General features: G+C 43.7%; 1 protein-coding gene across 1 annotated transcript in view; it reads right to left on the reverse strand.

Annotated features, from left to right (window-relative positions):
- Positions 1–19,494, reverse strand: part of SOS1 (SOS Ras/Rac guanine nucleotide exchange factor 1) — a 72,334-nt gene that overhangs the window by 31,098 nt on the left and 21,742 nt on the right. The window contains exons 2-4 of the mRNA XM_075267533.1: positions 7,534–7,659; positions 1,536–1,667; positions 134–298 (exon numbers count right to left, since the gene is read on the reverse strand). Coding sequence (XP_075123634.1) covers positions 134–298; positions 1,536–1,667; positions 7,534–7,659 — 423 coding nt within the window. The remainder of the gene's footprint in view (positions 1–133; positions 299–1,535; positions 1,668–7,533; positions 7,660–19,494) is intronic.

A 19,494-nucleotide genomic window follows, 5' to 3' on the forward strand; every position in this document is an offset into this window, starting at 1 on the left:
AGTAGATTTGCTTACATTCTTGTTTATGGTCTTCTACTTGAAATCACTTACATCATTGACTTACGACATTACTGATCCCCACTGTCCTTAGAACCCACATAAATACAAGCTATAATACGCCGCATGTTCTTACCTTATCTACACACATCGCCACCTTTATGTCCTGCTTGGTAATCTCATAATGCCTTATATTCCGTACGTAATTCCCAGCAAGTTTCAATATATCAGCAGAAATGTATTCTAATACTGCAACTATGTAAACAGATACTTGATGATCAATTTTATAACCTAAAACCTCCTGTAAGAAAGAGAGAAAATACTAAGACTGGGGGAAATACAACAGAGTCACATCAAAGCACTTGGTAGAAAGGTGTATGACATATGATCTAATGGTGGACAAACCTTTGGATATATGAGAAGCACACAGTGAAGGTTTGTCTCTAAAAAGCATTTCAGTTTACGTCTAGACTGATTTTACCCCTCAATGTATGCCTATGGGAGTCAATTAAAGGCAGTCATAGACCAGAATAGAGGAAATGACTCTCAGTCCACAATGAAGAGGTTGTAGGATCTGAGTAGTCACAATGTGTCCATGTGGTAACACATTGCTACAGAACGGTGACTGCTCGATACAGCAGATCGCCAATGGTAAGAGGATGACATTTACTACCGTACTATGTAAACCATGTCCATTACTAAACAGGACAATATAAACCATTTCTTCTGGCGTGCCGCTTAGAAGGCCTGTTGACATCGATGACAGCTGAGCTGTAGTAATGTCACTTGCCCACTTTATAGGACACAGAGCAATCTAATTCTGGCTCCGTGCAGTCTATGGTACAGGGATCAGACACACTCCCGAAAGACAGCTGAACCATGCCAGGGATGGCAGTCAGCACCCCACCGATCAGATATTCATGACCTATCCTGGGGATGCTGAGCGGTAAGGAACGCTCCCCAGTGCAAGTCTAGCTAGACTGTCAGGAACGCCCTTCTGACGGTGTGCAAAGATCAGTGCCGAAACTAACGGCACCGATATCTACAGCCCAAAGTCGTGTAAAGGGAAAGCAGACAGTGCTGAATTCAAAACACACACAAAACAGTGTATATAACATAGAAATTGGCGACACTCTGAAAGAAATCAAGGTTTCTATTGCCCCATACAAGTGTTCTGAGCTGAAACATTGCTTGTATGGGGCACTAAAAACCCTCACTTCTCCCCCCATTGATCTCATTTGGAGTGCCACCTATGTTCTATTATTGGGCCAGCCTGAATCCTTAGGCGGGCCCCCTCTCTGATGCTGGTGCAGTATTTATGTGGACTCTATATTTCTCGTGATTTGAAACTGCCCAAATTATACCCCAATTATAAATCAATGTATAATGTACAAAAAAGTGCACTTTATTGCGGTTGTACATGTAATCTCTTTTGCTGTTTTTTGTACCTTCAATACGAGAATATGCAGATGGCACAGCAAAGACTGACAATCCTTACAATATATTATCTGGAAATCCATATCTAGCTTCTGTATTACCTTTAACAAAGGATGGATTTTATCTACAGGGAGAGAGAGTGGATTCCGCCGTTTCTTCTTCTCAATCGCAGACTGAGCATCAGCAATTGCCCATTTATCTATTGGGTGAGGAAAGCTTTTCTGAACACGTTCCTGCAAGAAGAGAGAAATCTCAGTGTTTAGTACATTGTGCACATATCTGTAAACTACTACAGATGTCTGTAAGTAACACAACAGGTATATTAATAGACATCTATATAGTGTTAGCGTGTTTGTGTACATTATATGGAAAACTAGGACAAACTATGGGTAACAAATCTGGGACTTAAACTGATTGCTATGGGCAACATGCGTCGTGTTACCAATGTAAATATAGGGTCTGGCATGCTGCAGAGTCTTCTAAGCCATTAATATCAACTTAAGCATTCCCAGCCGCATGTCTGGAAAGGTCAAAATATCATTCGTTCTTGAGCTTCCATTACGTCACACTGGAGATCTCATTCAAGAAGTAACATTACAGCAGATCCCGTTATATATAGAGCGAGTACTATTCGAAACTCCCGTGTCGAATGGAATGCGCCCATAGGAATGAATGGACGCAGCCGACACGCAGGGGGTTAAACGGACGGCCGCCGGCAAAGTCTGCATGCCGGCCACTTCCATTCATTCCTATAGTTGCGTGCTATTCGAAACGGCCGTTTCAAATAGTACTCGCTCATCTCTAGTTACAGTGGGGCAAAAAAGTATTTAGTCAATCACCAATAGTGCAAGTTCCACCACTTAAAAAGATGAGAGGCGTCTGTAATTTACATCATAGGTAGACCTCAACTATGAGAGACCAAATGAGAAAACAAATCCAGATAATCACATTGTCTGATTTTGTAAGAATGTTTTTTCAAATTATGGTGGAAAATAGGTATTTGGTCACCTACAAACAATCAAGATTTCTGGCTCTCACAGACCTGTAACTTCTTCTTTAAGAGTCTCCTTTTTCCTCCACTCATTACCTGTAGTAATGGCACCTGTTTAAACTTATCAGTATAAAAAGACACCTGTGCACACCCTCAAACAGTCAGACGCCAAACTCCACAATGGTGAAGAACAAAGAGCTGTCAAAGGACACCAGAAACAAAATTGTAGCCCTGCACCAGGCTAGGAAGATGAAACCAAACTGGAACTGTTTGGTAGAAACGCAACTTTTCATGTTTGGAGGAAAAAGAATACTGAGTTGCATCCATCAAACACCATACCTACTGTAAAGCATGGGGGTGGAAACATCATGCTTTGGGGCTGTTTCTCTGCAAAGGGGCCAGGACGACTGATCCGGGTACATGAAAGAATGAATGGGGCCATGTATCGTGAGATTTTGAGTGCAAGCCTCCTTCCATCAGCAAGGGCATTGAAGATGAAACGTGGCTGGGTCTTTCAACATGACAATGATCCAAAGCACACCACCAGGGCAACGAAGGAGTGGCTTTGTAAGAAGCATTTCAAGGTCCTGGAGTGGCCCAGCCAGTCTCCAGATCTCAACCCCATAGAAAACCTTTGGAGGGAGTTGAAAGTCCGTGTTGCCAAGCGACAGCCCCAAAACATCACTGCTCTAGAGGAGATCTGCATGGAGGAATGGGCCAACATACCAACAACAGTGTGTGCCAACCTTGTGAAGACTTACAGAAAACGCTTGACCTCTGTCATTGCCAACAAAGGATATAGAACAAAGTATTGAGATGAAATTTTGTTACTGACCAAATACTTATTTTTCACCATAATTTGCAAATAAATTCTTACAAAATCAGACAATGTGATTTTCTGGATTTGTTTTCTCATTTTGTCTCTCATAGTTGAGGTCTACCTATGATGTAAATTACAGACGCCTCTCATCTTTTTAAGTGGTGGAACTTGCACTATTGGTGACTGACTAAATACTTTTTTGCCCCACTGTATATACACTTTCTTAAGAGCCAAAAGACCCGAAGGCGTAAAAATAAAGAAGTGTAAGTATATAGGGTATGCCTAATAGGTGAAGGTCCCAAATCTAGGACAGGGCTCAGTTTGTGTCCGTTCCTCTGCTATCGCTAATGTCCGTTGCTGTCATCCCATGACAGAGTACAGCAATGGACATTAACGGTAGATTGAACGTAGTTAGTAGCAGTCTGCACTCTGCAAACATTTACTTCCAGACTCAGGGCTCGTTCACATCTGCGCCCGGTCTCCGTTATGCAGGTTTCTGTTTCCTGCACAAAACAGAGCAGGAGACGGAAACCTGCAGATCTCTTTCATACCCATTCATTTGAATGGGTTTGAAAGATGTCCGGCCGTGAGTGCCGGTGAGCGTTTTATGTTCTCTGCCACGAAACCGTTTTTTTTTTTTTTTTAAACCGGACACAGAGTCGGACATGCAGTACTCTGTGTCTGGTTTAAAAATAAAAAAAAAAAAAAACGGTTTCGCGGCCGGACCCGGTCTGACAGGTTTCCGTCTTCTGCATGTAGAAGACAGAAACCTGAAAACGGAGACCGGGCGCTAGTATGAACCCAGCGTTCACTATTTAGCATCCTAGATTACAGGAAGACGGTAAAAACGGTCCTTTACGTATGTCAGAGAGCTGAAAGGTTTCCGTTCCCAGATGAATGGTACATATAAATGGATGCCTAAACTAATTATTACTAGAACTGTGTGAATCTTCCATTATTTCCTAGAAGTCAAGATAGCCAGAAAGGTCACTGGCCTCTGTGTGCCATAAATGCTAACATTAGCGTGACACTTGCCAGTGGTCCTCTGCATATATGGCATGTCATTCTTGGTGGGAGACCACTAAAGTATCAGCACTGGGGCAGCAAGGATGTACACTTCACACTTCCATTGAAATTTGGGGTGTGCCAAAAAATGAGCTAAATTTAAAAAAACAAACAAAATTTTTTTTTTAAAAGATACCTTTTTCAGGCTTTTTTTTTTTTAAAAAAAAGCTGGACCAAAGCTGTGTGAACCCACCCCAAGAACTTCACCTTTATCCTGGGAAATTATAGCAAGCATATACGGTCCTCTAAACTTTGCTTGAGGCTTGTGCCAACCAAAAGATGGCAGTATCACACCATTCAAAAGGCGAAAGGCTACAATTTTAGGAAAACCTATGGGTCTCACGAATCCAAGCTCCTTTTTGCCCAACACTTATTTTTGTCTTAATGATAATGAAAGTGCAAAACGTTTTCACTATTCTTTCGCTATCAATTCCTCAGGGTTTTTATGACTGCTGGATGGCGTCATTAACCCCTGCATGACATGCAATACTCGCTCTACACGCAGTGGGTGCCACCTGCGTTATACAGCCGATAATCCTGGCTGTTTTATCCCTAAAATGTCGCATGTACCCATGCAAATAAATGGGTTTTAAAGCCAACTGCTCACAAGCCGTCTGCCATCCGGTTTCCCCGGAGTTTACCACGGACACCCCGGGGCGGACAGCAGCAGCAGTGTGAACGCCACTTAAGAATATCCTGAAAACATGATCTAATGGCAAACTTAGATCGCAACTGCATCTCCAACAGTTTTGATATACGAGGCCAATTATGATCGATTAAGTAGAGCTTAACTATAAATGGAGTATAGAAGTATACAGTGAACATGGCGTAAAACAACAATGCGCACTAACAGTTTAGGGGAAAAAAAATACATCCAAGTATTATTTGCATTATACACTGATCTACAAAAATTTTGTTCAAGGTTTATAAGCCCACTAGCCACTTCATGGCAGTGGGGCATTGGGGGCGCTATTGGGCTGCTGGGTAGCTTCCCTTGTGGCCGTGTGATCAAAATGTATACTAAGAACCTCGCATCTATTTTTGTAGATTTTAGATCAGTGTATAGATATTTGGATTTACAGTCCATATCCTTTTTCTAAAATGCTGGTAAATAATAATGCGGCTGAAAGGAAAAAAAAAATGTGCATGTATGGCAAGAGGGCTTACAATGATAAATGAGACGTCCTATATCAGGGGTCTCAATCTCAATTTACACGGGGGCCGCTGGAGGTAGAGTCTGGGTGAGGCTGGGCCGCATCAGGTTTTCCACAAGCTATGCTCGACGCAGCAAATTTAGCTCCGCCCAATTTTATGATGACTCCACCCATTCTCATTCATTTTTCATGTGCCCCCACACAGTATAATCCTCCTACAGTCACCCGTCCATTATATGTCCCCACATTATAATGTTCCCTTCCAACTGCCCCACAGTATTAAGTCCCTCTCCTGTGCCCCAGTTTAAACTGGGGGAAACTAGAGGGGACATGAAACTGGGGCAGATGGAGGGGACATAAAACAGTGGGGGTAGTAAGAGGGGGGCAATAAATTAATGGCAGCTGAAGTGGGACATTAAACTGGGGGCAACTAGAGGGGGACATTAAACTCGGGAGGCTAGAAGCAGACATTAAACTGTAGGGGTAGGTGGACGGTGACAATAAACTGGGGATAACTAGAGGCAGACAGGTCCCCCTCCAGCTACTCCTACGGTTTAATGCCCCCTCCAGTTGTCCCCAGTTTAAGTGCCCCCCTTCATCTACCCTCAGTTTCATCTCCCCCCACCATTTCTCCCACAGTTTGATATCCCCCTTCATTAGCCCCATTTTATGTCCCCCCCTCCATCTGTCCCCAGTTTTATGTCGTCCCTCCATCTGCCCCAGTTTCATATTCCCCTCCATCTGCCCCAATTTCAAATACCCCCTTCATCTGCCCCCATTTTCATGCTCCCCCTTCCATCTGTGACCCAAGGTTCATGTCCCCCCTCCATCTCTGCCCCTAGGTTACCGACACACACTGACACACACACACACACACACACACACTCCATCTCACATTCCTTTCAGTACTACATCTCTTCATCTTTCGGCCGTCACACTAAGACACGCCTCCAATAGTCACATGACGTCTGACGTCACACACAGGTCCTTGAGTCTTAAACTTCAGCAGTACTAGCTTTCCACTGATCACCCATCTGTTATAACAGAAATAAAAGCGATGGGTGATCAGTGGATAGCTAATACTGCTGAAGTAAGACTCAAGGACCTGTGTGTGACGTCAGACGTCATGTGACTATTGGAGGCGTGTCTTAGTGTGCCGGCCGAAAAATAACTATAGCGGGACATGCAGGGAGCTGCGCGGGGGCCGCTAACTTTCGTCCTGAGGGCTGCAGATGGCCCGCGGGCCGCAAGTTTGAGACCCCTGTCCTATATGAAGGTCTCTCCCATAGGACTCATGGTGTAAAGAGAACAACGTATTATTGCGCCATTGCATGATGAGGTGAACAACCAATACTATTCTGTAATGCATGTCATATTCCTTGAAATATCCTTATGCAGATTGAGTGGGGGGCGAATCCTCATTTGTTTCTATACGTATGTAACTTACAGGAAGGGAGAATATATTTTGAGGAGGAGTTCTTCTCTATTACTTTTACAAGAAATACTGGTTTGTCTATTTAGTAATTTGTGGAAGTTTGCAGAAACATAACGGTATATTGTGACACATAATGCAAATTGTTCATGCAATTTGGGAAGCAGCTATTGTAATTCTAAATAGTGCAAGAGCCTCTATGCCGGGCTGGGCCCCATTGCAAGATTTTCTAGGCACATTATTAGCCCGTTCTTGTTGTCACGTGATCATTCCCAGGCAGATAAAGATGTTGTAGATTTCTATATAGATTTAGCTATGTGACAATCTGGTGTGCATGTATAGTAATGGCGCCATTTGATCATTCTTACAGCAAAACCCGAAATCCATGTGACCACCTACACCCTGCACACAATGCTACTTTTACAGAACACCACATTTACGAGTATTGAGAAACAAGCCAGAAAATTTGCTATGTAAGGATAAATGGTGATGTTCCAAATATTTTTGCTGTGAAGACACAAGGACCTTGATGGATTTTTGGCTGCTGAACAATGTAGTCACTGCAAGAAGAGTAAAATGCAGTCCCTTTAAGTGGCATCTTTATGAGCAGATCAATATATAAAGTATTTGTGAGTACCTCTACATCCAGGACACTGCGGGGCTGTGCTTGGCAGAGCATGCTAAGCAGCTGCAGAATTAACTCTTCCACATACTGGAGAGCGTCTTCAGCTGACGCCAGGTTGGGATGGACCTGTACTTGAACCTGCAAAAAATAGAACACAAGCAGATTTTTAGCACTTTATTTTGGGCTACCTTCCAAATGACTGCTTACCCTTACAAATGACAATGCAATAATCCAGCAGATGTTAAATGGGTTCTCCAGTCACCTAAATTGTAGAAAACATTTAGAAATGCTAAAATAAAAAAAACTACTAATACTTCCCACACGCCGCACCCAGGCCGAGACGTCTGGGGTAACCTGCATGTCATTGCTCCATTGATGAAGTGTTGACAAGTCACTCATACTTGAATACTGTGAATGGGGTCCACCCTAGTCCAGCTAATGGGGTTTGCATTCTTAAAATAGCGTTCACATGAACTTGCCCAGTCTGAAAATATTAATCCCAATCCCATGGATTGCAGTAAATAATCAGTGACCACAGGAGTAACCTTGGTGGTGTTGTCATATCAATGCTAAAGCAGTGGCCATGTTCCTGTGTTATGGCTAAATAACACGGAGTAAAATGAACTCCGCGTGTACACATTCCGTCGTGGCTAGCCGCAACGCCAATGCAGTGCACTGGTATCCCGTTGCGACATTCCGTGATGGATTAGGCCCAAATGAATGGGCCGGAGCCTCGTGCCATGGTATCCGCGGCAAGATAGGGCAAGATACTAGCTAGCGGAAAAAAGAAGCGAGCGGCTCCCATTGAAGTCAATGGGAGCCATTTTTGGCAGCGGATTCTGAGGCGGATTCAGAGTCAAAATCCGCTGCCAACGTCCCCTTTGTGAACTAGTGCTTAACATATCACTGAAGTAGTGAGAACATAGATTAGCTGGGGAACCAGAGAACGCAAAGCTGGAGTGGCTAGTGATCGGAAAGAAGAAAATTGCGTTTCTTTTTATAGCATTCTCAGAGTTTTTGATTTTATTTTAAATTTTTGGTGGCTGAACAACAAGTTCACACATAGAACCTATATAGGCCTAAGCTCCAATTATATTAGACTTCCCTTTTATACATTTTATTAATATCGTGTAGCATCACTTTTGTTCTGAATAAGGCTCACATCTGCTTCTTTTAAGCTATGAATAAGTAACTGTATGCAGCTATGTAGAGTAATAAAAGACGACAGAAGAAGCTTCCATCTTGTTTTTTTTTACATTACAGTGAATGGTGATGAATACAGACAAAAGTGTCCTGTGATAATATTAGTTTATGACAAACAACATAGAACAACAGACCTAACTTTTGTCAAGATTGTAGCAAAGTGACAACTAGAGCCTTTGCAGCAGGAATTTCTTTCCACCCCCCACCATTCTTGAGTAATCACTATTGTGAGTTTCAACACAATTATGCTCTCTGTAGTCAGGTGGGCGGTCCCTGTTTCTATGCTCCAACCCAGCACCACCCACCTGACAGTAGAGGGCCTAATTAGCATATTGGGTGGTGAAACTAACAGCAGTAATTGCTCAGGAACAGTTGTTGGTGGTGGAGGTGTTGAAAAGACCAAGAGTCCTCCCAATAGTAACCACTGGATTACGAGTAAATCCACTGTAAGGCCCCGTTCACATGAGGTACGGGATAGAGTATTTTGCTCCTGATATTGACACGGGAAGCCGCGTCAAAATAGAGCCGAAATGCGCCTGCCACGACTGTCGCAGCTTCCCGCTCCGGAGTAGGCCCAAATGAATGGGCCTAGCCTGGAGGGTGCTGCCATGAGGCAGACACCGCAAGCTGAATCAGCCGCGGAATCCGCCTGAAGAAAGGGCAGCTCGCTTCTTTTTTCCCGTGAGTGGCAACATACCGCTCACGGAAAAAAGGAAGCTAGCGGTCTACATAGACTTCTATTGTGAGAGGGTGGATTCTGACGTGGATTCAGCGCTAAAATCCGTCCCCTCTTGCCCCGTGTGAACTAGCCCTAATATTCAAGAAGAAGAGTGGGGACATTTTAAATAAAACTCTAATATTTTAAGAAAGCACAGCATATGAGCACGCTACATACAAATCTATATGCATATCTATATGTAGCTATCTCACCAGCAGCTCTCTCCAAAATCTTCCTAATAAAGCTGTAAACTAGGCATATACATGTACACTTGACTAATGGTGGCCAACAATCTAATATATATTAGACATCTGTCTCTCCTAGCCAAAGGAACGGCACTGTACACTGTGTAGCGGCCATGCCTGATCACAACAGACCTTTCCAATTAACCAGAGGCCTACAGTCAGCTAATCGGTAGGGGTGCCGTGAGTCAGACCTCCATCGGTCTACTATTAGAAACTTATATTGTAAAGGATAGGTCAGGAATGGTAAATTATCAGAAAGCCCCCTAGAAGTGAACCAGTCACCAACTTCAATCTGAGGACAATTTATAGTGTTTTTCCAGCACTATGATCAACCTTTACATACACATCACCCATCTACGGAATTGGGGGTAAACACCTGAGCCATGACGGACTGACTACTGTGACCCTCACGGACCATGAGAATAGGGGTCCTTTGACCCCCTATATGACTGGAGCTGTAGTCAAGCAGGGGAGCCGCCATTGCACTCTGCTATCTTCTGCAATCCCACAGAGACGAATGGGACGACAGCATGCGTCCTCCATCTTCATCCCGTTCTAGTGATCACTTATCTCCTTATCCTACTCATAGGTGATGTTTAAAACTCGGTAAATCCCCTTTTAAAAGACAAAGTACAACGCAAGCAATACACGTCAATGTCTGAATAGGATTTAAGGCGAATGACAATCTGCAGCAAGATCTTTTTTTTCATTCTTTTAAAACCCTATTCACTAACACTGTACTTTTTGCTGTGGATTTTTCATACAGAATGCAAGTCGAAAAACTTAAGGTAAAATAAGGTTAATATGCAGATTGAGCCATGCAGGCTGCTGATCGTGTAGGATATGTAACCTAAAGTGTTATTCACACATTGCTATGTGGTTTTCTGGTCGCAACCATCTTCTTACAGAAGGTCACATGACCCGCTTCAGTTCCAGGAATGCTATTTTGCCCTCTCATAGATTTGCCCAGTAAATTCGGAGGAACCTGCATTGAAAGCAAATTTCTACTACAATAGTCTTATCTAGAGCAGCGGTCTGTAATCTGCTGACAGCTCGTTTTTGTCTGAAATGTGGAAAAGTAAAAATATTAGTTGCCGTTGGTTTTGCTACAGTACGGTTGTATATTTTAGCTTGCACTTTGCTGGTAACCTCTGTGCCATAATCCCCATTATTGCAAATGATACAGATAATCTGATCGGCTGCGGGATTCCCAGAAACATAGAACATAAGCCATCTTTCTCCAGTTAGGTGCACTGTCACTACACTTTCCAGGAATATCCATTGAAGGTCTATCTATTGGACTGACTGTCCGTAGATAAGTATTACTGCCATATGGCAGCGGCATCTATTAAATACCCAAAACAGGTGAAAGAGAACCTATCACTCCTTATACAGCTGCAGGTCACGTTATGGGTGCATGCTTAGTGGATCTGTTTAACAATATTTTTTAATAGTAAAAATGGATACATATGTGCAGACTTTTTTACGTTATAGACTATGGGGTCCGTGGGTAACCACTTTTTTAAGTGGATTAGAAACCAGGACGCAGTTGTGAACCTAACGTAAAAAAAAAAAAAAAAAAAAAAAAATTGTTTATGATTGTGACAAGTATAGGAAGAGGTGGCGCCTGCATATTGCTCGACTAAAGTAAGGAGAAGATGTGAGGGAGAAACTTGGCAGGAGATGAGGTATAAAATGGAGAAGCATGAAGGGGAATGTGGTACTTGGTAAATGGTGGAGAAATCTGACAGGGATGAGGTGTGCCATGCATGTGGGAGTAGCCTGGCGTGGAATGTGGTGCTCAGTGCATGTGAGAGAAGCCCAGAAGGGGATACAGGGCTCGGTGTATGAGGGAGAAGCCAGGCAGAATGTGGAGATCAGTGCATAAGGGAGAAGCTCAGCAGAGGATACGGTGCTCAGTACAGGAAGGAAAAGCCTGGAAGGGATACGGTGCTCAGTGCATGATAGAGAAGCCAGGCAGGAAATGTGGTGCTCAATGCTTAAGGGAGAAGCCAGGCAGAATGCGGAGAGGAGTATAAGGGCGAAGCCCGGCAGAGGATACGTGCTCGGTGCAAGAGGGAAAATCCTGGAAGGGATACGGTGCTCAGTGCATGATAGGGAAGCCAGGCAGGAAATGTGATGCTCATTGCTTAAGGGAGAAGCCAGGCAGAATGTGGAGATCAGTGCATAAGGGAGAAGCTCAGCAGAGGATACGGTGCTCAGTACAGGAAGGAAAAGCCTGGAAGGGATACGGTGCTCAGTGCATGACAGAGAAGCCAGGCAGAATGCGGAGATGAGTATATAAGGGCGAAGCCTGGCAGAGGATACGGTGCTCGGTGCACGAGGGAGAAGCTCGGCAGAGGATACGGTGCTCAGTGCATGAGAAAGAAGCTCGGCACAGGATACGGTGCATGGAAGAGAAGCTCGGCAGAGGATACGATGCTCAGTGCATGAAAGTGAAGCCAGGCGGGAATTGTGGTGATCAGTGCATGAAGGAGAAGCCAAGTGGGGAAGGTGGCGATTGCTGAATGAAGGAGAGGCCTGACAGGGAATTCGGTACTCTGTGCATGACGAGGCCTGCTGGGGAATGTGGTGCTCAGTGCATAAGGAATAATCCTGGTGAAGATTTCCTTGCATGACGATGAAGGCTGCTGGGGAATGTGGTGCTCAGTGCATTAAAGAGAAGCCTGCCAGCAGATGTGGTGATCAGTGCATGAGGAAGAAACAAGGTGGGAAGAGAAGACTGGCGAGAGGTCTCTACTCTCTGGTTTTTTTTGGTACTAGATGCTTTTCTGTCTTCACAACCAAGCACAGAGTCTATAACAGACACTAAACTCAATAATTTTATTTCATTACAGCCTATGGGTCTGCTTTAGAAACAAAATAGCTTTAAAAGCGTATCAATTGGACAGCCCCCAATAACGTGATGTAACTGGACCCTTAGATGTAATGGAGCCAGAAATCTGGCCCATACTTTTTTTCCATTATACTGCTTGGCGACCATGTGCCATGAGATTCAGATGTCTCTCTTCTGCTACGTACCCTCTTATCTATGTCATAAATATTTAAAATGGGATTCCCCTTTAACAAAAAAAAAAAAAAAAAAATTCCTCCATAGCGGCTTCTAATGTAAAACATAATAGTAAAAGGCATGCATTCACTGAATGATAGACAATGTTATAAGGGGCTGTGCAAAATCCCCCAGACCTAAACTGTAAGTATGGGACCCCCCAACGACGTCCGTATACAACCACAAGACAAATGAATAGATGTTATCTTGCTGAAATCTCGACAACAGCATGGAGAGTTCCGGTGGTCACCTCTGGTATAAGGACCATCCTACCACATCTGAGCATGTTCCCACCATACATTATTCCTTATGTAGCCAGAAGGACAAATATATTTGAGACACTGAAGAATATCTCACTTGAAGCTTACTCTGAACAAATCTCATAAATCCAGTGCATTAGAAGATGCATTGCATGCCCCTAAACGTCCTACACCAAAATTCCACGTCAGTGACAAGATCCATTAAACCGACATTTTATTAATAATGCATGCTACAGCAGACTTTCCTGCAATTTTTCCTCATTTACTTTTTGCTGAAAATGACAATTGAGCTGAGCGTTCCCATTAAGGTGTCATTTCCTTAGTGAATAGCCATCATCATCAGTCAGCAAGCGCTGAGAACACAGAATGATGTAAATGGAGAATAGCACGCAGCAGATTTTCTTGCCTAATGTTTAACAATAGATAACTTTAGATGTTTTACTGGAAGACACACAGAAAAGAAAAATATCCCCCCAAACTGATATTTAAAGGGGTTCCCTAGGGGAATAATCTTTCCTACAAAATAATAGTTGATTCCCACTAATCTGCATAAGTTCAGGTCCAAGCTAGTCTTTACTTCCAAGTGACTCAACAGACACAGGCAATGCTGGGACATACCCACGCTGCACACGCATGCAATACCCAGATATGCCCACTCGACACACATAGGCAACGCCTGGATATACCCACTCGACACACACAGGCAATGCCGGGATATACCCATTTGACACACACAGGCGACACCTGGATGTACCCACGCGGCACACACATGCAATGCCTGGATATACCCACTCAACACACACATGCAATGCCCGGATATACCCACTCAACACACACATGCAATGCCCGGATATAACATAGATTAACCTTTAATAGTACCACCATGGGGAAATTCAGTGTGTTACAGCAGCATGGATAATACAGTAATAGTACAAGAAAAGACATACAAAGCTCAGAATAGAAGACAAAAAAGATACTTGGAATCATAGCAAATAAAGAGAAAGACTCAGGATCATTTAGTTCTCTGTGCAGAGTGATCTCTGCATAGCCTGATGTTGATTATACAGCCTGACTGCGGTTGGGAGGAAGGATCTCCGATAGTGCTTTCTTCTCACACTTGGGGTGAAGCAGTCGGTCACTGACAGTACTGCCAAGTGCCATCAAGGTCTCATACATGGAATGTGATTTGTTCTCCAGCACGAAACTCACCATGGACAATATCTTTCTGTCACCCACCACCTGTACTGGGTCCAGGGGCTCCCCAGGACAGGGCTGGCCCCTCTAACCAGCCTGTCAAATCTATTTCTGTCCCTGACTGGTGTGCTACACCCCCAGCAGGCCACTCCGAAGAAGAATATACCCACTTGACACAGAGTGTCAGAGTGTGAAACCCACTCTAATCGGTTACTGATAACCTATCTTTAGTATAGGTCATCAATGTTTTCAGCCCCCAAAAAAACCTTTAATATTGACAGTTACGGTTACTGGCAGTGACTGCCTTGTGCAACAAAATATTAAGTTATGAGAACCATCATTTCTGTCCAGGCCTGTTTCATGAGTTTTATTTTTTATTTTTTAAATTCTGTTGAAACGAAAAGCAATGTCTGACTTTCATTTTCATAGAATTTTTATTATTACTTTTGTCAGATTCAAGTTATTTCTGTGACCATTGTGGGTTTTTCTTTCATTATTTAATGAACCAACAATTTTGGCCACGTGTGTAGCTGAACACATTTCAATTACTTCCCCAAATCTAGCACAGTTACAGCATGTATACTAGTGTTTTGTTTCCCAACACATACAAGTGCAACACAATTCTCAGTAATACCGATCCACAAGATAGATTTCAAAGAAACAGGAAACAAAGTGAAATTCTGGTAGACAAACGGTACAGAAGTAAAACAATAGAGGATGCGTCGGGGACACTGAACATTCTCCATAATCTTGGTATGGTTGGTTATACAAAAAAAGTGTTTTTAGGAATAACGTAGAGTCGTTTTCCCAGCATTTTTCTGCAACAAGAGGTTTGCAGAATAGTGACATGCAAAACACGTTGAAAACAAAGATTTACTGCTTTGTGGGGTTTTTTTCTTCATTTTTCTCAAAACACAGGATCCTTTAGGAATTGCATTTGTAAGAGAAAAGTCCTGCAAGCCGCATGTTTCTCTCTGTATTTTTTGTGCAGAAACCAAGTGGAAACCACACAGACCCCAATATTGTCTATGGGTTGCGCGGGTTTCCTTAGGCAACTGCTTTTTTATGCAGATTAGGTTTCCATTCAGGGGGTCCCCAAGCCGACTCCCCGAACAGAAACCCAAATGCAGATGTGAACGGGGCCTTAAAGGGGTTGTCCCATCACAAGGATCCTATCTATACTGCTTGTTAATGTGGATGTAAGACTTTTCCTAAATACACTGCTTCAGCAAAACTGCTTTGTTTGTCCACTATCTTACTTTATTCAATTCATTGTTGACACAGCCCTGACTTATCTGCTCAAAAGTCAAGTGATGTATCTGCTGCTCTCAGGGGGGAGGGAGGAGGGGCTAAGTGCACGGGAGTGAGCCTGTGTCTACACCGCATGACCTAGCTTCCTGCTCTCAGATAGGGGAGAGGATCTGCTTTCATTTCTGAACTCGTCTTCTGTTTCCCAGTTATCAGGCTAGCTAATTCAATTGTGTTCATTATGGCAGAGACAGGCAGTCTCTGTATGTAACACAGAATGGAGTTGCTCCTGCCTGTACTTCATAGTCCAATATTGTGCATATAGTGTTTAAGGACCTTTGATGACATAACAGGCCCTTCAGCCACCCCATAGGACCACACTATGTGGTGGGCGGAGCTACATGTTAATTTGGGGGCAGGTTGCACGTGAAACCTCGCCCACCAAATGATGCAAGAAACCAGGAAGAAAGAAGATTTTACAGCAGTGAAGACTGGCGAGTATGCAACGTGGGAATACCCCTTTAAGCAAAATACCTACAAATATAATTAACAAGTTTGTGGTGAAACATTGCAAATATATTGTGCAAAACTGGAGTTTCAATAACCCCTTTCAAAATTTGGCTGCTGGTGCGCTTAGCTCTACATATTCGAGTCACTGGAGGCCAGGCAGGCATTTATCCTGTAAGCAAAATGTACTATTACATACATGGTGGTTATTAAAACGAACAGCGATCTATACAATATACAGATGCTCAAGTCCATCTAAATAGGAGCAGATCTCCGCTCTGGCATCAAAATGGTCTAAGGTGACATACGAGAGGGTGGTCTTCATAAAAAAATGGTTTAAAGGGAACTTGTCACATGGTAAAATGTTCAATCTGCAGGAAACATATTGTAGCTGAGGAGTCGAGCAGTCTGATGTATAGATTTATAGGAAAATAATTCAGTATAACTTGTCATTTATCCATTGAAATCTTTGTTCTACGTTGAGACATCGAGGAGGCGGTCCTATCAGTGATTGACAGACTCTCCTCTATGACTATACATACAGATATAGTGGTCAATCACTAATAGGATCACCTCCTAAGACTTCTCACCAATGAATCCATACAGGTGCGACAGGGGCAGAGCTCCTCCGGCTTCTGTTAGAATATTTTTAGAGAAGGTCCTATTTGGATCGGAACCAGAAGGCCTGAACACTGTTGGGTTCTACTCGGATAGCACACTTGGTCTTGTGCGTGAACCCTTAGGGGTATATCTGTCACTGCACAGAAAGTAGCATTTACCGGTACCTACGACGGATATATACATCACAGGTTGTTAAGGGGTTAAACAAGAAAACTACTGCTATGGTTTTCACACATAAAACATAAAGAACTCCAACAAGTAAAACAGAACCCAATTATATTCCAGCAGGTACAGAAAGAAAAACAAAGCAAAGCATAATGAGGCCTGGTTTACCAACTGAAGCCCCACAAGAAAGGGCCCGCTGACTAGATGCAAATGTGTCATGGGAACAGCAATAGTGAGAGCGCGTTCCCACAGAAAAGCCCTGCACACATCAAATTCCAATCATGTTTCCATTGCCAAGTTCAGATCATCTTTCATTTGTTTTACTGCAAACCAAAACTGCAATATTCCCCCTTTCAAAGTAAAGCTTTGCTCTCCTTGTGTCCTGCAGGCATGGATTGTGGGAACAGGGATCGTACTCTGCCAGTAAATAAGTCTTTGGGAACTTTGATATTTAAATGAGCCTAAAGAAATTCTTAGCCCGAATTCACATTTTCACCGAGTCACGAGAAACCTACCTATTTCTTAAAAGGTTTCTTACATGGCTAGTAAATAGTGATGAAACGCGACAGTTCAGTTTGTCCTCTGCAAATACTATTTTGCTAAAGTATTGGAATCTCCTCCCCCCTGTCAATCACAGCTCAGCGTCTTAGCGGGGAAGTAATTGCCGTTCTGGCTTCTTTAGTGTGTGGGAGGTGATAATAAGCCTGAGGTCAGATCTCCAGCTGCACACACACAGGCACAAGGCTGTACACTAGTGGCAGCGTGTAATTCTGCTGCTGACTGGCAGATGGTGCTGGGATTTCCCGCTCTGAACGAGAAAGAGCAACTGTCTGACCCTAATAGGGTTTTTTTTAATTTTCTAATCCAGGCAAACTCTCTAAGGCTAAGATTACTACTACCGGGAAAAGAAAAATGGAGCAAAAATGCATCAATCTAAATAAAAATCAGATCTGTTTTCGTATAGTTTGGGTGGAATGTATCATTTTCTCTTCACCACAATACTGACATAGAGGAATGACATTGAGTATGCCTCAAACCCAGATCGACACCTCACCCACAACAATCTCCAAATGTAGGAGGTGTGAGGTGGGGGATCAGGTTGGCCCATGGTGGGACCGATTTATTAAAACTCATGCCAGTCACAGACTCTTCATAAATCTCTTAGCCATTTATTAAGACTAGCATATCTATGCGAACGGATGGCCATCTGTTAAACAGATGTAAAACACATGATGTGAATGGAGGTTTATTTTGCTGGGACACGACACTTTTTTCTGCTGTGTTTACGACACGTGTGGCCTCAGCCTAATGGAGGATCTGTCTCCTCTCCCATCAAGTTTAAGTAAGCTAATACAGATATAAGACTCCTGATGAAGAGCTTTTGCCAGCGGGGCTGGAAATCTTCTAGTATGCTCATGTCAGACTATGGATCACATGGCCGACCACACTCTATTCAGAGGACAAGAAGGAGCAGAACATAGTTAGGCACTTTATCCAGAGTTGGGGGGGGGGGAGGTCATCTGGGGAGCCAAGCGACATGACTTGGGGCCTCCAGACAGTGCTATTAAAAGCTTATTCTGCTACAGATGGTTTGGCTCAACGATAACCCCTATAAATTTCTGTGTTCTGTTGTTATTCCTCCTAGAAATGCATTAATAAATTGGAAGCTGGGTGTTACCAGTCGTAGTTAGGTTCTCTCATATTCTTACACTGTGTAACCAGTCCTGCTACAGCCAGTAGGTCTTGGGACATGTCCCTGTGACTATAGGAATGGTAAGGCCCTATTGTCAATTTATTCAGAAACGTTCATGCAGAATAAAGTCACAGGGAGACATGTCTCATTGCCGCTTGTGTCAGATATGACACTCAAACAGCATGACATGATGAAGCCTATGGCACTAGTGTCACCACGGCAGCACGTCACTTTGACTTTGAACGTGGGATGATAATCGGGGCAAGACGCATGGGGCATAGCATTTTGGACATTACCAGGGCATTTGGGTTTACTTGGTCAACAGTGTCTCGGGTGGACCTGCAATATCACAGAGACAATGTTGGCAGCCGCATAAACTGGCGCATTGGTCGACTACAAGTGTTCAATGAGTCGTATGGGCCTCTCCTCAGTCAAATCGCCACCGATTTGAAGGTGGGACGCCAGGACTCCATTTCCATCAGGACTGTACGCCAAGAACTGCACTGCATAGGCTTCAACAGTCGATGCCCGACCCATGTCCCGTTGCTGATGCTGCAACATAGAGCTTGAAGACTGGCATGGGCCCACAACCATCGTCATTGGACCATGGACCAGTGGCAGCATGTGGCATGGTCTAATCAATCACGGTTCCGGTTGTACAGAGCCGATGGGCGTGTGAGAGTGTGGCGTGTGCCCCATGAAGCCATGGATCCTGTCTACCAACAGGGACGTGTCCAGGTGGGAGGTGGCTCCATCATGGTCTGGACCGTATTCACATAGTCGAAATTGTGCCCCATTGTCCGGGTGCAGTGATCAATAACCGGTGCTCGATACGTGCAACTTATGGCAGATCATCTGCACCCCTTTCTGGTGTTGGAGTTCCCTGATGGGGATGCTGTGTACCAACAGGACAATGCAACATATCATTGTTCGTTGGTGGCACAGGACTGGCTTAATGAACACACCAGTGACCTCACGACCCTCGATTGGCCTACCCGGTCGCCTGACCTCATCATAGAGCATTTATGGAATGATGTGGATACCAGTGT

This window comes from Leptodactylus fuscus, chromosome 3, assembly GCF_031893055.1.
Source record: "Leptodactylus fuscus isolate aLepFus1 chromosome 3, aLepFus1.hap2, whole genome shotgun sequence".
NCBI lineage: Eukaryota > Metazoa > Chordata > Amphibia > Anura > Leptodactylidae > Leptodactylus > Leptodactylus fuscus.